The sequence below is a fragment of the Phoca vitulina genome, unplaced genomic scaffold, assembly GCF_004348235.1.
Source record: "Phoca vitulina isolate PV1807 unplaced genomic scaffold, GSC_HSeal_1.0 scaffold8, whole genome shotgun sequence".
In the NCBI taxonomy this organism is placed as follows: Eukaryota; Metazoa; Chordata; class Mammalia; order Carnivora; family Phocidae; genus Phoca; species Phoca vitulina.
In genome coordinates this window covers 52806253-52826734 of record NW_022589711.1, presented here as the reverse complement: position 1 = coordinate 52826734, position 20482 = coordinate 52806253, and the positions used below count along the sequence as shown (strand labels likewise).

Genomic DNA, 20482 nt, shown 5'->3' with positions numbered 1-20482 from the left:
CAGTAGAGCTCGGCTCTATTGCAGTTAATAAGCAGGTTGATTCTCTATTTATTGTTTGTGCTCTTCTTCCATATGTAAAATGCTCAGCTCTTTTTTGAAAGACATTTTCCTTATGCTGGTTTTTCTAATGAAATCATGTATTACATCATTTAAAAAGAAAAAAAAATATTGCCATATATTTCTGTGCTAGAGACCAGAAGGTAAAGAGTTTATTCTTGAGCTTTAATTAAAAGCTTAGAAATGTGCTCTGGTGGTTTTCATTTGTTTTTATTTTTATTTCTGCTCTGGAATCATGTTCACTGCAAATAAAAGCAACTGTTTAAAACTATAAAGTCTATAAAAACATTAGGATGGCAAGTAATTAAGTATACTAAAGTATTAATTTGGCCTTCCTCTATTAAAACCTTCGACTGATTTCAATCGGGGCTCAAATCTGGTTGTTTTAACCAGAGTGATGTCATCCTCTAGGGCAGGAGACTATGTTAAGAATTCAGTGGTTTTTCAGGGACACCTTAAAGTAAAAAAAAAAAAATCGTGAAGTTGTGACCTCCTGAGCATATGCATATAAATATTAGAATTCCTCTTCAGTTGTGTTGTTGTTGAGAGTTTATAGATTGCTGAACATGTGTGATCCTCATTCATTTGCCTTTGAGTCAGACCGAGTTAAGTTCCATAGAAACCCCACATTATAATTCAGCTCTTATGCAGTGGTCTTTTCCCAACACATAGGGATATTATTTAATTGTGCTTCTCTATCTTTATGTATACTATGATTTTTGCCTTAATTACATAATAATTAAAGTAGATCATTATAGAAGTGGTTTTCTTTTTCGCTTTTATTTTACTTAAGCTTAAATCTTAAAAATGATCATTTATAGATTTTCTGCAAATTTGAAATTATCTAAAACATATGTCAGATTTATATCAGCTGAAAAGGTATGTCTTGTTCGTTTGTGAATCCATGTTTTTCTTTCAAAGCCATACCTGTATCATAGGCGTATTAGTAATTTTTTTTTAAGTCATGGTCTTTGGAGTCATAAGACCTTAGTTCAAGTTCCATGCCTTCCTTAGAACAATTGTAGTGTTGGGAAGTTACCTACTGTAATCACACTAAACCTTTTTCTCATCTATAAAATGGAGATTTTAAAAATACATCCTTCATGTGGATGTTGAGAAGGTCAAATAATGTAATTTTGGTGAGGACTTAAACTCTAAAGTACTGTTGTTTATGCATATATCAGTATTATGTATATAACAATATCTTGCATATCTATGCAAAAATCATCTTATTCTGAAAGACAAACATGGAAGCACACAGATAAAATGTGTATATATATGTATGTGTGCATATAAATATATATGCATTGGCTATAAGTAAGTTAATTATATTTGCCAAATAACTTCGTCCCAAGAAACATACAAGTCTCAGTCCTTAACTGGGTAGGGTTTCAAAGGATTCAAACAGATTCCCCAACCCAAGTCTTTTCTTTCCCAGGTTTAAAGATACCACAAATGAACTAGACAGCATATATTTTTTCCTGTCAACTTTGAAAATATAGTGACAGGTCTGTGCTAATTCTTGGAGCACACTTACCTAAAGTAGACGTACTAATATCAATTAACTTTTTAGAAAGAATTAAAAGCAACAACAAAACAATCATAGCCTCACATATCCATGTCAGAAATAAAGCCCTTCTTGTTTTTTGGGGGGCAGGAAGGCAGACTTCATTCATGCAGCTCTCTGTGGAACACTGGTATTAACACTAAACCATAGTTCCCCAGATGTGGTCATCGTTTAAGTAGCGAGTCAATATTATATTAATAATTCACAGCAGTAGTCAGTTGATTCTTTCTCAATTGTTAAGATATACTTAAAATAATAGTTTGGTAAAAGAATAGATACTTCTCTATCATAGAGAATAATTGTTCTGTTTCACTTTTATGTAAAAAATAAATTTAACAAAAATTCTGCAGATAATTTTGTAAACTTTTTAGAAGACAGATTTTAGTTTAGATGTCATCTTTGAAGCAGATTTCCTTTTCTTCTGGAAAGCTCGAGAGGAAACGATTTGAAGTTTTTGAGAACCCTTACGGCATCAATGATACATTTAGCACGTATCTCCTCTTCCTCTGTTCCTTTATTCGATTAACAATAACAAACTTAAAAAAAATGAAACAAAACCCCTAAAAATTAAGAAAATGTATAGTTCATTATTTCTTCTGTATCCCATCAAATTGGGGTAGCTCTTTCAAATGCAGTTCAGCTAGTGGGTAATTTCAACAGGGAATGTATCTTAGCTAACTTAGCAGTTTTCTGTGGAATTAGGATGTCTTTTTATTACAGAATGTACTTAGAAAATGTTAAAATAAATATGCCTTGCAAAGTGCATAGTAATATCCTTCCTTTGTTTTCATAGTATGCTCCTGCCTCAATGAGACCTAACAAAAGCACCACTCTATGTGCTATTTTGTGTTACATTTAGGGACTTGTATAGTTAGCACACACTGTATTTTTATACAAAGAATACAGTATCATTTTTTGAAATGAATGTAGGGGTGGAAGTGACTCCTTTAACCGTATTCTGTTATGGCATCCCTTTTTAATTTTTTCCTCTGCCAAAGTTAAGGAAGTTTGGGAGCAGAGTTATCTAAAGATAACAGAGTCATTTACTCAAAATTCTCTATTCCGTCCTTTTCCACATTGAACTGCACGGTGGGAGAGAGTAGGGAAATACTAAAATCTGGGTCATTTCTCCAAACTAAATGGAAATTAGCAACATTCAATAGAGATTTATTGTCATTTCCAATAAGAATATTTGAAAGCCTCTTCCTGGAAAGCTTAGTTATCACCAGGCTTAGTTGTTCTCTGTTTTTAAGACTCCCTCAACCCCTATTTTCTCCCTAAAGTAGTTCCAAATTGGTATTATAAGTAGAATTTAACATTTAATGGCTGTGGTTTTTGTTATTGGCAAATATTAAAGTACTGTATTAACTCCCTGATCATAATCAAGCTCTTCTTTCAGATATATTTCATATAATTTTATTTTAGTCTTTTACGTTTTTGACTGGGTACCCAGAATCCTTCATGTATCCACGGACCATTCCAATAAATGCCTGTCCCCTCTTTTCAGTTTGTTAAGTGGAAAAAGTAGTCTTCTCCATTTTAAAATACATTAAACTTGGGCCCAGTCTTTCCTGTATAGTGAGTTCATACTCTCATTAAGTTAACCTGCATTTCTATTTTTCACATCCCTGCACTTCCACTCAGACCAGCCACAGTCAAGGAGGGCAAGGGAATTGGGTTCTGGAGTCTCAAGGTCATGTAGACTCCAAAGTGATGGAAACCATGTGAAGCAAAGGAACAAGAAACCCAAACATCCAGTGGAGAACTTGGAAGAACTAGAAGATCATTGTTCATCAGGGAGATTTCTCTCATCCTATAGCTTGGGCAAAGTGAGGGCCAACTCCCAAATTGACACTGAGCAGCGTGAAAGGAAACGGTCTGATCATGAGAGACTTCGGAGACCTCCGCTTCCCAAGATCAGTGGTGAGGTGTTTCTGAGCACTGGATTTGATGATGGGGAGGCTAACAGTATCCATCGAACTCGGAATTGGGAAAAACAGTCCAGACACCGAGACCAACTTTCACCCAAGTCTTCACAGAAAGCAGGGCTTCATTGCAAGGAAGCTGTATATGGGAGGGACCATGGGCAAGGTGAGCACAGAGAAAGGAGACACAGGCCCAGGACTCCTCCCTTCTCAGAGAGTGAGGAACAGCTCCAGCTCCATGACACAGGTAATGAAGGACAGTCACCTTGAAAGTCCTGGTATCATGTATATGCATACAAGCAAATGTATTTAATAAGCATCTTAAGCAACCTATTCTTTCTCTCTAGTTTGTACTCATGGCTTTAAAATAAATCCTGGAGCTAAATATTATAAAAGGTATCTACTTAATAACAAGTTTATACTAAGAGGAAAAATATTTGTACCTTTTTCCTCCTGCCTTCTAAGAAAATACACCAATGCCTTACAAAGGTCTTTTAGCCCCAGATTGCAGTGGAGGTGCCCACCCCAGATACAGTTCTTCATGTGCCAAGACCGTATACCAGAGAATCAGATACCAAATCAAAGCTCCTGAATTTCGGGTTGTAAGTCAGATGTGTTGACACTGTCTTCATAATATTTACCTAACTAGAAAACCAACAAGGCTGGAAATACTAGCTTTTCTTGGTCTCATCTTTCCCATTTGTAAAGTGAGAGATTGAATAGTCAGTCTCTTATAACAGCATATTTCTAATTGTGGGCCTTAGGCTATTTTTGTCAGAATCAGCTGGGCTGTTTTCTAAAGAGGCAGCTTTCTGGATCTCATATGATCATTTCTGTAGTTGCTCCTGGTGATTTGGACTTGTTTTAGACTCGTACTTAAAGTTGGAAGACCATTGCCTTAAGTTCCTTTCTAAGCTGTAACCATCTTTGACTCTAAGGCTGCAGTTGGTGTTCTGAAATGTCAGCATCGGGTATGTTCTTGGCATTTGTTTGGAAGGAGGTGAATGTTAGACTTGAGCCTCAAATTTCTGGCATCTTTGAGGTTTAACTCTGACATCCTTCATTGACACAGTAATGGTTCTCTCTGTTCTTACCTGGAAACTGCTGTGGTGATGTTTTCCTTGTGGCTCTACCACTCACTGTAAGTTGTAATTAGACCGTACTCCTCTCCCTGGTTCTACTTTACTCTTCCTGAAGTTTTACAGAGACACAACGGTTACTGGGGAGTACCATGGAGGCATCTGTTCTTATTTTCTTCCTTATCACTGCCCAGCCAACCTCTACTTCTGTGTTGCAGATTCAGGTTGATTCAGTTGGTTTCTTCTGTCATGTTATCTCTTCCTTTGATGTTAGTCATTTAAGTTATTAAAAGACTTGGTCATAAAGAAAATGAAATAAGTTCAGCAACCATATTGAGTATCTGCTGAAAATATTCCTGCCTCGGGCTTTATGTTCGGGGATAAATGCTTGGATCTGAGCCTCAGAGACATAAGTCAAACCAGAAAGTAGAATGAATGTAAACAAACAATTGCAAATTAGATATACTTTGAACAAAGAGCTATGTGGGAGTAGAGGAGGCAGTGATATAATCTATCTATAGTAAGTTATACTATCTATATCCAAATGCAGAAAGACATGTTGGAGTCCTAACATGGGGGAGGATTGCTCCTACCTCTACATTTCTGATTCTGTGATTCTGACTTTTTAAGTGTGCTCTGAGGGCCGGTTAATCTTTATGGCTTTTAGTTATACTTGAGGCTTTCTTAAACAGGCTTAGGAAGGGTAAAACTAATATGAAATGAAACACTGATTCACAACCCTCCTACTGGAATTGTGGGTAAACTCCCTCTTCCCTGCACCCCCACAAGTAGTTTAGAAAACACTGTGGCTAGGCAGGTACCAAAATGTAGCTGCTAATCTGTCATTCTGTATTCAACTTTACAAATTTTACCTTCCTTGAGACCTGAGGCATTTGATTTTGTGACCCCCTAGAATAGAAGATTACTGGCAATCTTAAAATGCAATTATTAGGGCGCCTGGGTGGCTCAGTTGGTTAAGCGACTGCCTTCGGCTCAGGTCATGATCCTGGAGTCCCTGGATCGAGTCCCACATCGGGCTCCCTGCTCGGCAGGGAGTCTGCTTCTCCCTCTGACCCCCCCCCCTCTCATGTGCTGTCTCTCTCATTCTCTCTCTCTCAAATAAATAAATAAAATCTTTAAAAAAAAAAAAAAAAAAAATGCAATTATTAAATACTGGTGTTTATTCTTGTTTTTGTAAAAGCACAGTTTAACTTAAAGTTGTTAGCATAGGCCAAGGTTTTATTTAAGTTAGTAATGAACAAACTAGCAGGATGACAAAGAGCTAGTTCTAACGATTTGCATAGTCAGTTGAAAAAGGAATGCAAAATACAATTGCGAAATTAAATACAAGATTAGTTAACTTTCTAAAGGTCAGTAAAACCCTATCTCCTTGAGGGTAACTTTTCTAATGAGCTATTAAATCGTAACAGCTTATTACTTCCTGCAGGTTAACTTCTAGCCTCTCAGGGCCCTAAAACGTTTGTACCCTTCTGCTGTGACATTCCCCAAGCTTCAGACTGGCTTATTGAAAAAATATTCTTGCATGATATCCAAGAATCTATCAGTCCTCATTTTACCTTATCCCAAGTTTGGGATAGATGTGTCTTAAATATTAGTACTTGCTTATTCTGTGAGAATTTAAAGGTAAGCTTTATTTGTGTTTGTTGGGGGAGGTTCTTGTGTCCTTAAACTGGAGAATGATGAACAAAAGAAGACAAGCAAGGATTAGATTAAGAATTGAACGTGCAGGGGCGCCTGGGTGGCTCAGTCGGTTAAGTGTCCAACTCTTGATTTCGGCTCCAGTCATGATCTTAGGGTCATGAGATCGAGTCCCCTGCCAGGCTCTGTGCTGAGTGTGGAGCCTGCTTAGGATTCTCGCTCCCCCCTTCTCTCTGTCTCTAAAAGAAAAAAACAAAAGAATTGAATGTGCAGCCGTTAAGTATGGCTGCCCTGATCTTTTTTTTTTAAAGATTTTATTTATTTATTTGAAAGAGAGAGAGAGAGCAAGAGAGCAGGGTGGGGGACAGAGGGAGAAGCCGACTCCCCACTGAGCAGGGAGCCCGACTTGGGGCTCGATCCCTGGGATCATGACCTGAGCTGAAGGCAGCCGCTTAAACCAACTGAGCCACCCAGGTGGCCCTCACCTGATCTTCTGAAAGCTAGTTTTTGGATTGTTTAGGCTATTGAGATAAGAGCAGCCATTCTATTAATTTCCTTCAATTAACTGTACTTTAAAAATTTTTAAAGCATCTCTGTTTTCTATAATGTACAGCCTTCCAATGTAGTATCTGAAGTTCTTCTTACATACTTGCACGAGCTCTTTTTACCTCTGGTACAGAGCATACTGCATTTAGTGAGCAGTCCTGCCAGAAATCTAATATTGAGATTTTCTGCTTGTGAGACATGTAAATTCCAGTGATGTATCAATAGTTCAAATAAACTGTTTCCCCACTAGATATTTGGGACTTAGAGAGTATTACCTCAAATACTTACTCATTAACTATGCATTCATTCATTCATGCATTCATTCATTTATATTGAGGTATAGTTAACATACTATATTAATTTCAGCTATACAGCGTAATGATTCAATATTTGTGTATGTTGCAAAATGTGTCACAGTAAATCTAGTTAACATCACCATATACAGGTACAAATATTTTTCTTGTGATGAGAACTTTTAAGATGTACTCTCCTAACAACTTTCAAATATGCAGTACATTATTATTAACTATAGTTACCATGCTTATTTATTTATAACTGGAAGTTTGTACCTTTTGACCCCCTTCACCCATTTTGCCCACTCCCTACCCTCTGCCTCTGGCAACTGTCAGTCTCTTCTATGTATCTATGAGTGCTTTTCTTTTTTTATTTTTTTTTATGATTCTCTATATAAGTGAGGTAGTAAGGTATTTGTTTCTCTCTAGCTGACTTAGTTCACTTAGCATAATGCCATCAGGGTCCCTCCATGTTGTTGCAAATGACAAGATGTCCTTTTTTATAACTGAATAATATTCCATTGTGTGTATAACATCTTCTTTATCCATTCATATGTTGATGGACCCTTAGGTTGTTCCCATGTCTTAGCTTTTGTAAATAATGCTGCAGTGAGCATGGGGGTACGTATATCTTTTTGAGTTAGTGTTTTTGTTTCTTTCAGAAAAATACCCAAAAGTGGAATTGCCGGATCACATGGTAGTCCTATTTTTAATTTTCTGAGGAACCTCCGTACTGTTTTCCACAATGGCTGTTCCAATTTACATTCCCACCAACAGTACACAAGGGTTCCCTTTTCTCTACATCCTCCCCAACACTCATTATTTCTTGTCTTTTTGATAATAGTCATTCTAACAGGTGCAAAGCGATACTTCATTGTGGTTTTGATTTGCATTTCCCTGATGATTAGTGATGTGGAGCACCTTTTCGTGTACCTGTTGCCATCTGTATGTCTTCTTTGGAAAAATATTTATTCAGAACGTCTGCCCATTTTTAAATCAGATTGTTTTTTGCTATTGAGTTGTATGAGTTCTTTATATATTTTGGATATTAACCTCTTATCAAATTTGTAAATATTTTCTCCCATTCCATAGGTTGTATTTTCCTTTTGTTAATGGTTTCCTTTGCTGGGTAGAAGTGTTTAAGTTTGGTGTATTCCCAGTTGTTTAGTTTTCCTCTTGTTGCCTTTACTTTGGTGTCAAATCCAAAAAAATCATTTCTAAGAGCTTATGTTGTCTTCTAAGTTTTATGCTTTCAGGTCTGTAATCCACTTGAGTTAATTTTTTTATATAGTGTAAGTCCAGTTTCATTCTTTTGCATGTAGCTGTCCAGTTTTCCCAGCACCATTTACTGAAGAGACTGTCTTTTCTCCATTGTATATTCTTGGCTTCTTTGTCATAGGTTAACTGAACATATATCCATGGATTTATTTCTGGGCTCTCTATTCTGTTCCATTGACCTATGTATAATTTTCTTTTAAACTGCCTGGAAGTGACAGTCTTATCACCCTGTCAAACCAATTAAGTCTGAATGTCTTCTAAGTGTCTTTGAAAGATACTAAAACAAAATATTTTCTCAGTGAATTCTGTGATGTAGAGTAAGAGTGGAGAAGGTTTAGTGTGTTGAAATCTGAGCACATCCCACTCTATTGTTTCTTTCACTGGTGGCAAAATGGAAGGAGTAAGGCCTAAGTGTGATCTTTCCTGTGAGACTCAGTGAAGCTTTGAGCTGCTTAAAGAAGTATCAGTTTCCTATAGATGGGAGAATAGTATCACAGCCTCTTTTCCACCGACTTTGTCCAATTTCCAGTTCCCTATCTAATTTCATTTATTTTCCCTGAAATACTGTTTTCTAGTTATGACCGAACTAATGATAATGATAACTCAGGGAGGTTTATATTTCATTTAAATATGGTCCACTCTTGGGAATATCTCTCTTTTTCCTGACTGTCCCAGACCACTCAGAAATCTGGATTAAAGCCAGCCCAGCCCAGCAGTGTAAGAGTCAGTAGCTCTAGAGATGATGGGAAGTTGAAGTGGATTCTGTATTCTGAATAAACAGGTGCTAATAGGCCTAAAGCTAAGAAAGCCAGGTTTAATAGTCTGTATCTGTGGGGAAGACAGATGAGTCCGTGGCTTTTGGATTTACCACAGAGCTAGGTATAAAGCTCTATAAAGAGAGACTTCACCAGATAATTTAAATTTCTTCATGTGCCCAGAATTTAGTTGTATTTTTTTTCTTCCCTTTTGTCAGTGTAGTGAGGCATTTTGATAAAAATTGTTTTAATGTATGGTTATTCTGATGGCTATAATACAGTAAACTAGTAGTTTCAATGCCAATTTCAAGCAAGCATCAACTATTAGGATTTAAAACAATCAACCAAAGTACCAACGGCCGGATTTAAAACAATCAACCAAAGTACCGACAGCCAGATCTTATCCAGGCTACTCAAATTAGAATCCTTGAGGTTTGAGTCAAAGATTTTTATGTTTATTTAAAGCACCCCAAGTGAGTTTAATATATAGCTAGGGTTGACAACCACTGATACAAAGAAGTAGGCAATTAGGAGTAAATTTTCTTTCTCCCTTCAGTGGTTCATTTACTGGAAGTCACTATTCCAGATGGTTAATCTTGTTCATGGCATTAGAAATTTGTATTACTTCTGAATACAATACATTCACATTGTTGAATAATTGTAATTTATACAGGATACCAAGAGGGATATATCTGCAATTTTGAAATAAACATTAGCAGTTACCACTTGATTAAAAGTTATAAAAGGTATACATGTTGCTTATAACATTTCAAAGTAAAATGCCAAAATTTCCCATCAGTTCCCCATGTACCTTTTCCCTGAGAGGAATAGAAATCTAAAGTCATTCATTATGTTCTCTGGTATTTCCCTTATGTTATATCTTGCCTAAAATTTAGCTTTGAACTAATCAAAGCTGTAGGAAAGATCTAAAGCAAGTGGGTTTGTTGACCATCAGAGCAGAAGGTATGGTGGAGTCACTGGTCGGCTCACAGGGACTGTCACATAACTCCCAGGTGATACTGTTTCTGTTTCCTCTGAAGTAAAGTATGCAAGGCTGAGTTAAATAGAAGGAAGACCCTCATTTCATCCAGTCTTGACAGTTTAGCCTCTTTAAAGCTCCCAACTCTGTACCTTTCTTTACTCTATTTTTTATTTCAATGACTTCACCTTTTTTTTCACTTGCTGTTTTGCAAAAGCCTCACTTAGAGTTCATTGCGTGATTTTCTGCTGTTGAAGAAACTATGTGAAAGGCGAGTTTTTTGCCTGGCAGTTTTATGTGGGTAACTTTGTTTCAATGTGTGGATAATCTGCCTTGCCACTTCTATGCCTAGGGGAAAAATTATTTCAGGCGCACCCTACACTGAATTCTGTGGTGTTCGCAGTATTGTCAGTGGTAGATACTAAAGAAGAACTTCTTTAAGTTTTGCACCTTTTCAGAAAACAAGTGCAGTTGCCTCATTACATTGAGTTTTTCTAGGAATGAAGCCAAGAGGGATGAAAGAAGCTGTCTCTACTCCATCACAAGTGGCCCACAGAGATCAAGAATGGTATGATGCTGAAATTGCCAGAAAACTGCAAGAGGAGGAAATTTTGGTGAGCAAATTTTCATGCAAAAGTTTAGGTGATAATCACTAGGTTTTCTTGAATTGAATCATTCTTGAGATTATGTAATAGGCATAATGAACCTTTATGAGTTGAGAAGCTGATATCTTTTTTTATGGGTGGAAAAATCCACACAATGGGAATAGACTGTCCAGTTTTACTTACTGAGTAAGCATTAGCAACAGAATTCCATATCCCTCTCTCTCTGTTATTGAGTTCAGATAATCCTTTAGTAATCTGCTTTGGAATTTGATAAAAATAGCCCCTGCTCTGGCTGGTGAAAGTATACCAACTAAACTTCAGGGATGTTAACTACAACTGGTTTGAAATACCGGTTTATTTTTTGGAAGTTTTTTTTTTTTTAAGATTTTATTTATTTATTTGACAGAGACACAGTGAGAGAGAGAGAGAACACAAGCAGGGGGAGTGGGAGAGGGAGAAGCAGGCTTCCCCCCAAGAAGGGAGCCCGATGCGGGGCTCGATCCCAGGACCCTGGGATCATGACCTGAGCTGAAGGCAGATGCTTAATGACTGAGCCACCCAGGCCGCCCCTTTCTGGAAGATTTTTTAAAATGGACAGCACAGATTCTAATTAAATTACTCTTTTGTGTATTTTCTATACCCTAGGCTACCCAGGTGGACGTGAGAGCAGCTCAAGTAGCGCAGGATGAGGTGAGTTCATATTAGTTAATAAGTCTGTTTAGCCAGTACTCTTTAGAAATATCCCAGTAGTTTTTGCCCACAACTCTGCAGTCAGTGGTATTGACTGGATTTTGTTTAGGAAATCGCTAGACTTCTCATGGCTGAAGAAAAGAAAGCTTACAAGAAGGCCAAGGAGCGGGAGAAATCGTCTTTGGACAAAAGGAAGCATGACCCTGATTGGAAGGTAAGTTCTGTTTATTGTTTTTCTGATTTTTATAATAGGGACTTTGCTTTTAGGATAAGTTCTGCGACTGTATTTAGAGTCTACAAATTCTCTGTATTGCGTATATGAATCTAATTTGTAAAAGTGACTTCATTACAAAAAATCTTAATTCTTCAAAGTAACTGTGAAAAGATAACTGCTAAGATTGAAAACCCATTCCGTTGATTTTACGATCAGTTGAGGTGCAGGTGCCTCTGGTCATGAGCCATCTTAGTTTTACTAATATTTACCTTACAGGAGAATATAATGTTTTCACATGCTTTCCTGTTTCTCCAGTGGCCTTTTCTTTCTCTTTCTCCTTTCTCTGTGTGCTTATATTGTCCATCCATGATCACATACCCATTATTCTCTTTCCTCTGACATAACTTGATCCATGGCAGACTGGTAGATACACCAGCAACCATTGCTTATGTCAGAGAGTAGGAACTGTCTAGCAAGAGCCTGGACTGTCGTCTTCCCCTCATTAATTAGGAACACTAGACAAAATAGTGACTGCAGTTTATTCTGCTGTAAAGTAATGTAATTATTGTACGTGGTGGTTGCAAGTCCAGTTTCACAGACTTTACTCTTTAGTTACTGTGTGCAGTGCACCACTCTGGACTTAACAGGGAAGGTCAAAGATATATTTTCCTCATAATACTGTATAATGTAGGAGGACAAACAGGACAGTGTAGACAGCTAACAAATACAAGGTCAAGCTGGCTGAAGAAAGCAGAGTAGAAGAAGAGCAGAGTTGCAGGGAGGAAGAATTCCTAAGGTAAAGGGTTTTCGGAGAGGGAGTTTGTACTAGGCCTGGGAGGATGCAGCTAGGCTGTGTATTCATGACATAGTGATGTTTAGCACTGTTCTCTCTTTCTCTCTCTCTCGAACAAATTCCTCCCTTGGGTCTCTGGTTCTGTCTCAGTTTCAGCACTGATTAGGAGGAAAAAGAGGACTTAGAAACCATGATAATAGTATTGCTCTACTGTTTCCTGCTGCTCACTTATTCAGTTGTCAGTCTGAAAACAAATGAAAGCATTATTAATTATGTATAGGTCTCTCTTTCTTTTACCCTCTTAGTAATTCAGGATTTTTCTTAACAAATGTATTTCATTTCAGTAGAAGGGCTCCCATATGCTTCTGCTATATAAGTTAAGCTACAAATAATTGCCTGGGAGTTACTCAATTCTTTGTTAGCTCAACCATGAAGAAGTAAGTATTTTTAAGAATTGCAAATCAGGCAAATAAAAGGGGAAAGCCACATTTCTAGCAAGTATCAAGACTTCTTTAATTTCTAGATTCTGTAATTGGTGCTGGTATAGTTCTTCTCTTAGAAAGGTTGGATTGAATGTTCCTTAGTTTCCTGGCTTGAAAATCACCATCCCCAAGTCAGATGTTCAGAAATAAGTTTAAGAGCACAGACCTACATTCCGTAGACTCGGGAAGTTCTTGTCAGCTGCTGTGCAGCTATTATGTTAATAATGGGTAGCTGGGCACACTGCTGTTGGGGAGCATGTTCATGTGTAGTTAGCCCACTCATCTGGCTGCCCTGACCGCTTCCAGTGTACGTATGTGACTGTAATTTTTTTTTTTTTTTATCTCTGAGTGGCCATGTGTAAAAATATCTTAGGTTGTTTAACTGAATGTAAGTGTAAGTTGAAATTACTAGAGTTCGACATGATTTAGATATTTTCTAAACCTAACAATCTTTCTGTTTATTTGCCATTTTCTATATGTGTGTTTTTCTTTCTCTCTCTTTTTTTTTTTCTGTCCTTAGCCAAAAACAACTAAATCGGCACACTCAAAGTCAAAAGAGAGTGATGACCCTCACCGTTCTAAGAATGACAGGCCAGCACGGTAAGATGCCACCTGAAAAGGGGAGTGAGGAACTTGACTTTGGGGTGAGTAAGGAGATGTGGATTGTCTGAGAAGAGTGTTCTTTAGAGAGGAGATCCAGATGTCTGCAGTTGTAAAGTGGTATCAAGTCTTGCAGGATTATTCTCAAACTTTGTTTCCATTCTTAACCTGGATCGAACAAGTCAAATCAGGAAGATTGTAATTTTATAGAAACTAGGGCATATAAAGAATGATGTGTTTTTTGTTAGGACCAATTCTTGTCTTTGGATTCACTGTCCTCAGCTAAGAAGGGATGAGCTTAACCATTTTCCCAGTAAAATCTCAGGTTTTAAAGTTTAAAGTTTTACCTATGCAGGGCTAGAGTTTCATGGTCACACTGGTGTGTGCATGACATTTACACATGCTTAAATTCGTTTCTGCATGAGTCTCAAAGTCTTGGCAAACACTTATTTGAGACATGGTAGACTATTCTAAATCCCACTAGATCAAATAGCTGTGGTTATGGTGTATGTACTTTCAGACTTCTCTCAAACAGTCTGGGGTCATAGTTCATGGAGCAGTTGCTGTCTTTCTACCTCATACCTGAAGTTGGCAATATTTAAGTCTCTGGGGAAGCAATCCTTTTTTTTTTTCTTTCTTTTTGTCCTTTATTGCTTTCTGTTGCTTTTCAAAACAAAACTTGATTGGAATAGAAAGAATATTATATACAAAAAGACAAAAGTAACACTAAATTTAACATTTGAAAACTCTTTTAAAACTTTGAATATTGGTCCTAATTATTAATTTATGTATTAACTTTTATCACATTGGAAAATACACACTGTTGCCACTCATTGCCCACACTTAAGCTGCTAGATGTGTTGACTTAAAGTGAATATATTTAGTGTCCTTAAAAGGCCAAATTCTTTTGGGATGCCTGGGTGGCTCAGTCAGTTAAACATCTGACTGTTGATCTCAGCTCAGGTCTTGATCTCAGGGGCGTGAGTTCAAGCCCCACATTGGCTCCTCCACGCCCACCTACTTAAAAAAAAAAAAAGCCAACTGTATTCTATTTTTAAACCCATGGGCTTTTAGAAGATAATATCCTTCAGAAAACTACATGAGGTTTGTAAGGCTCTTAGGGCAACAGTAGTATATTCTGTCAGTTGTTTAAAGTTGGTTCTTGTATCTTTTAGTTAAGCACATGCCAAAGGTTTTTTTTAAGGCCAACTTTATTTTCATCCCTGCAATATCCAAGTAAAATAAGAAGTAATTAATCTCTTCTCAGTAGGTAAATAGTCATGGTTTATTATGTTTTCTTTAGTCAACTGAATTAAAATAATCTTTTGGGTTTTTCCGAGTCTTCCAAATTTTGGGGCTCTTTCGAACACTAATAATTTTGACATCAGATATGATAGACCAATCTGGAATGTCTATCTAAAAAGATGTATTAAAGTTGAAAACAAGTTTCTGAAATGTAATAGTTAACTTTAAAAATATTTGGCATATTGAAGAGTGAATAATCAAATGAGCCTATATTAAAAATAGCTATTATAAATGAGTGAAAGTGACCTATGACTGGTAGAACTGAAGTCTTTTTTGACTTGAAGGGAACACTTGTCTTTATCAGTTACAGAAAGAAAAATCAAAAATACCGTATCATTTGTTATGCTCGCATTAATTATATTATATATTATATATGTATAACAAAAGGATGAAAATATAAAAAAATAAGCCAAATACCGTTTGCAAGTATAAGATACATATGTGTGTGTGTGTGTGTGTGTGTGTGTGTAGTCTTGAATGCAGATACTGCTGCTGATAAAAATACACACCTGTGTAGCACAGCGGAGTGTAGTAAAGAGCACACTGATTTTGAAGTGCAGTTGAGTTTGAGCCCCACCCCTGCCACCTAACAACTGTCTGAGCTTGGACAGATCACTTATCTCATCTAACCTAATCTACCTCAAATACCTACCATAGCTGCCCTCAGACTTGTACTGAAAGTTAATTGAGATCATCTGAGTAGAACCCATAGCACAGTCCTCAGTATATGCACGAGTTTACATCCTGTGCTGACCTGTGTCAGACTCCAAATACCCAGCAAGAGACCTGGTGCTTAGGGACAGAGTGGGAAATTTAAAATCACTTGTCTTTATTCTTACATGACAGAGCCCTTTGTACCAAACTCATCATAACTTTCTGAACTGCAGTATACTTACGCCTTCCACATTGCATATATGGTTACAAAAAACATCCTACAACGTGGTTATATATTTGATGTATTCTGTTACCTCATCTGGTTCCATGCTTTAATGCAACATTTAAGTATACCTCTGAGAAACAACAACCAAAAAAAGGATTTTGTTCTTATCTTCATCAGTGCCAAATGTTTGCAAGAAAATCTCTGTAACATGATTTTAAAATAATTAAAATTTTGGAGTAGCAAAAATTCCCCAGTGTTTTTTACATTTTGTCTTCTTTTGACATGAAAAGTTGCCAATGTAGGACTGTCCTTTCCTTCTCTAAGCTCTGCTTTGCCACCTAGTGGATTGAGCGACTTTGCTCTAGATTTTATATGCTAACCCATGTCTTCTCCCTCCCCTTTCCTTTTTTCCTGTCCTCCTGCTACCCCCACCCTCTCTCCATTTTTCTTTCTTCCTTTCTTAACTTTCTTTATTACTTCCCTTCTATCCTTTCCTTTTTTCTTCATAAAACCTACCAAAACAAAGTCGATTTCTCATTAATGGCAGTGGTCACACATCTCATTTATGTTTGTTTCTCTAGTCCTTAGCACAGTGCCTCACACATATTAGGTGCTCAGAAAATACTTGTTTTTATTGAATTATGTGCATCAAAGCAAAGGAACAGTAAAATAAAATAATTTATTCAAGGTCACGCAGTAGGCAAGGAACTAAGATGAGAATTCTCCTACACTGTAGCTTTGCATTTCTACCAAAATGTTTTACCATGTATTCCAATGAGAGGTGGAGTTGTGGTCACCACTTATTAGAATATCTCTTTAAATTCTGACTTCCCTTCAGGCCACCACCACCTACCATGACAGAGGCTGAAGATTTGGATTACACTCATTTTACAAACCATAATTCCACACGTCATTTCTCAAAATCAGAATCCTCCCATAAAGGTAAGAAAAATATATATGATCAAGCTTAGGATTTTTTTTAATAATCCTCATGCTATGCTGGAAATATCAGATGATGTCTTATAGATTGCTAGAGTGGCAAAATAAGTTATCCTTCCTTTTGGAAGATTATTACAGTATTCTTCATTTGTTAAAAAAAAAAAAAGATAAAACAGGAAACAAAACACCTTAACCTGAATGCAAGATTGTATATGTATGTGCATTTTCCTCCAGGGAGAATTTGTAGCTTTCATCAGATTGTTAAAAGGGTGACTGTAAACAAAACAAAGGAGCAAAGGGAAAAGAAAAAAAGAGAGTCAAACCAAGAAAACAGACTCTTAACTATAGAGAACAAAGTGATGGTTATCAGAAAGGAGGGGCAAGGGGGGGGATGGGTGAAATAGGTGATTGGGATTAAGGAGGGCACTTGTGATGAGCTCCAGGTGCTATGTAGAGAAGTGTTGAATCACTATACTGTACACCTGAACCTAATATTACACTGTATGTTAACTAACTGGAATTTAGATAAAAAGTTAAAAAAAAGAAAAGAAATTAAAAAATAAAAAATAAAGTACATACATACGTGTACAATTCACACAAAACTTTTATCACACGAAAGAAAATCAGGGCAAAGGAGATGAGGAAAGAATATGAGGTCTAAGTTGGACCAGATCTTTATTGTATTGTATTGTATTTCATTTTATTTTATATGTACCAAATCTTTAAAATGAAAGGAATAGATAGGTGAGGTTCAGTGGGGTGGAGTCCGGAGCCGACTACTAAGAAGACGTCTTTGGTGCAAAATGGTGGTTTATTAAAGCATGGGGTCAGGACCCGTGGGCAGAAAGAGCTGCCGCACAGGGGTTGTTGAGGGGTGACTGATTATATACTATGGTGTTGGGGGAGGTAAGGAAAAGGGAGGTTTCAAGAGAATTTTCATCTGCTAAGGAGGACCTACAAGATACCAGGATACCGGAGGCCTTGCCATTGTCAAGTTAATGTTGTTTCTCCCCTCTAGCAAGGTATTAACGTTAAGGTTAGGAGATTCCTGGAAGAATGTCACACGTGTCCCACTCAGGAGTGGGGGGTGGGGGAGGTTGTAGGTTGTCCGCTTACGTTCTGTCTTCAGCCAGCCTTCTGTTCCCTCATCAGTTGCATGTAGCTGTTCTTCCAAGCATACACAAATTCACTTATGTGTATTTTTATGATACTCATAAAATGAAATAATGAAAAGGTGGTAATTCTTGTATTAATTTTTTCATCTAAAAATGGAAGTGATTTCAATAGTGTCAGTGTTGTCAGGATCATATAAATTAAATACATGAAAGCACATTGCAATAGACTTTACAAATAGTGGGTCCTGTAAATTGATGTCTGTTGTTTGTTACAGCTTTTGAAGATTTCTTAGGTCATGTTTTTATTATCCTTTTCCAAATCTTCCCAAATTTAATTTTTTTTTTCCAGTGGTCATTACAGAAGATCAATGTATAGGTGCTATTCCAGACTGACTAGATCAGAATTTCCAGGGGAGGGAGGTTGCCAAGCGTTTATATTTTTTTAGAACGCTCTCCTCACCCCAACCCTCTCCATTCAGACATTCATCCAGTGTTGATCCGACAAAAGACATTATGTAAAAGATGGAATTAGTTGGACATTACCAAAACAACCCCATACACTACAATTTCCATCAGTTGGTGGACTTTCCATCATGGCTGGCTTAACTGGAAGTATCTCATGATTTTTTTCCCTCAAATTGATGCACTACTTTTTAGGGGAGGCCTTTTGTCTTTGACATACATTTGATATGTAATACTGAAATAACACAGCGACTCTGTATGTAAATATTTTACAGTAAAGAACAAAGAAAATATGCATAGAAATAAAGATAAATGATTTTGCCTGAGCAGGGAGAAAGCAGAGCATTTCTGAGGTTTTTCTTTAATGATGTTTTTTCTTATTTTCTCCTTTCCAAGGTTTCCATCATAAGCAGTAAAACCCTAGGAATCTGCCTTGAGAACGGACTCACTGTAGCAATCATTACTGGATGATACAGAATGCGTTCCACACTCATTTTTTTCCCTCCTGTGTTTGTATTCCTGGGATTTATCTTCAAGTGTTCTTCTGGCCGTAAATAATTTTAATTCATTTAAAACGTTTTGGTTATTCCTGATCACTTGGGCAGTACAAGAAAATCTAGCTTCTGAATATTGGCCACCTCTCTGCTGCATATGCTTCCTGGGATAGAGTATCTAAAAGCTCTGTAAAATGTCATTTTTGTTAGGTATGGAATACTGGTATCTAGAGACTAGGCTTTATTTAGCAGTTAGAATTTTGTGGAGATTATGATCAGAGTAAAACAATGTTTGGATGCAATACAGAATAAAAGAATATAAGAAATAGCTTTTTTTCGTGCATTAGTGTATGGTATATTGGCTTTTTGTATTCTTCAAGAAAATAAAAAAAATCACAACCATAAAGTATTAAAACAAACAAACAAAACCTGGAACAGTTGGAACATGTTATTTTGACCACCAGGACTAGCAGTTTTGCATATCCTTATAAGCTCTCCTGGGAGAATTGGCCCAGATGTCATTCTTTGACACTTTCTCTGCTTCTGCTGAATAGCAAATCTTTTGGAGGCCTCTGGGCACTGGGCTATTTATTAGTATTTATTGGCAAAAGTTTAATTCTATGAACTATTAACTCAGGTCTGTGCAAAGTCAACTGAAAGTGAAAAAGTGAAAAACTTTGTACCCCTTCTCTTCTATTATATTTACATATAGAGCCCAGGGAAGTGGAATCGGAAGGATGTTTATAGAAGTGATAATGCCAGCATTCTCTCTGGACATAGATGGATAAGTTTTCCTCTTACTTAAAAAACAGTGGTATTTGTTGACAGCCACTCAAAAAATATTTTATCTGTCTGTCAGTAATCAGATTAATTCAACATGAAGTTGAAGTAGATAAAATGGTTCTTTACCCGGGTATTGGCTTTACATATTCGTTAGTGATACATGGCATTGGATTCCTTTATACAGGACCTTTAAAGCCCTCTTTGAGAAATCTAGTCTTTGTCCAGCCCTTAACCTTGTGGAAATGCTTATTTTCCCATACTTGTTAGTTAACATAAATGGCAGTCACGCTACACATATATAAAAATGTCCCTTCGGCTTGACTTTCCATTATTTTTCATTGTATAAATTTGATGTTTTTGACATTCCAGTGTAGTGTTTGTTTAGGAAAGAAATACGCAGATGACTAGAGAAAAGGTTGTTAATCCATTCTTTTCCCACTGGGAACTGCCTATTGTTTGCCTTATCTTTCCGGATAGTCTTTCAAGTCAGGCAATATTCAGGAAGCTATTTAGAATAGTTTCTCAGAGTAGATTTGGGTCCTTTCATTTTGAGAAAGATCTTTAGTTCATAACGTTTTTGGATTGCAGAAACTTGGGTAAAAGGTTGCTAAGAGTCAAGTTTTAGGGAAATGATAATCTAGAAAGAAAGAAACCCTAAAAGATGAGTCATTTTCAAGAAATGGGGAAAGAGAAAAACAAACAGGACTTTGAATGACCCTGATGAAATGAATGAAGCAGAGTTAAGTAGGCAAGGGCTGATGAGATGGAGGTCCTAGCCTTAGTCACATTCTAGAAGGTGCTTTCAGTATCCAAAACTTAGGCCTTGTTGACTTCTAGTAATGCTATGTTTTTCTTTGTCTGCCCTGTGATTTTGCTTCATGTTTTAAAAAGTTTTTTTGTGGTAACTTTAAAGAAAACACAATGTATTTTTATTTTGATAGGCAAATGGGCAACATCATTTGCCATATTTTTATTTCATAAA

General features: G+C 36.9%; 1 protein-coding gene across 5 annotated transcripts in view; it reads left to right on the top strand.

The window, feature by feature from the left end:
* The window catches only part of CCDC50 (coiled-coil domain containing 50), a 65698-nt gene extending 46847 nt beyond the window's left edge, over nt 1-18851 (top strand). For 4 of the 5 annotated variants that reach the window (XM_032406910.1, XM_032406913.1, XM_032406909.1 and 1 more), the window contains 7 exons: nt 3269-3796; nt 10637-10752; nt 11389-11433; nt 11543-11647; nt 13443-13522; nt 16546-16649; nt 18620-18851. In XM_032406910.1, the coding sequence (XP_032262801.1) occupies nt 3269-3796; nt 10637-10752; nt 11389-11433; nt 11543-11647; nt 13443-13522; nt 16546-16649; nt 18620-18639 (998 nt within the window). In that variant the 3' untranslated portion in view covers nt 18640-18851. The remainder of the gene's footprint in view (nt 1-3268; nt 3797-10636; nt 10753-11388; nt 11434-11542; nt 11648-13442; nt 13523-16545; nt 16650-18619) is intronic. The other variant, XM_032406914.1, reaches the window with a different exon arrangement.
* Nucleotides 18852-20482: the final 1631 nt, after the last annotated feature.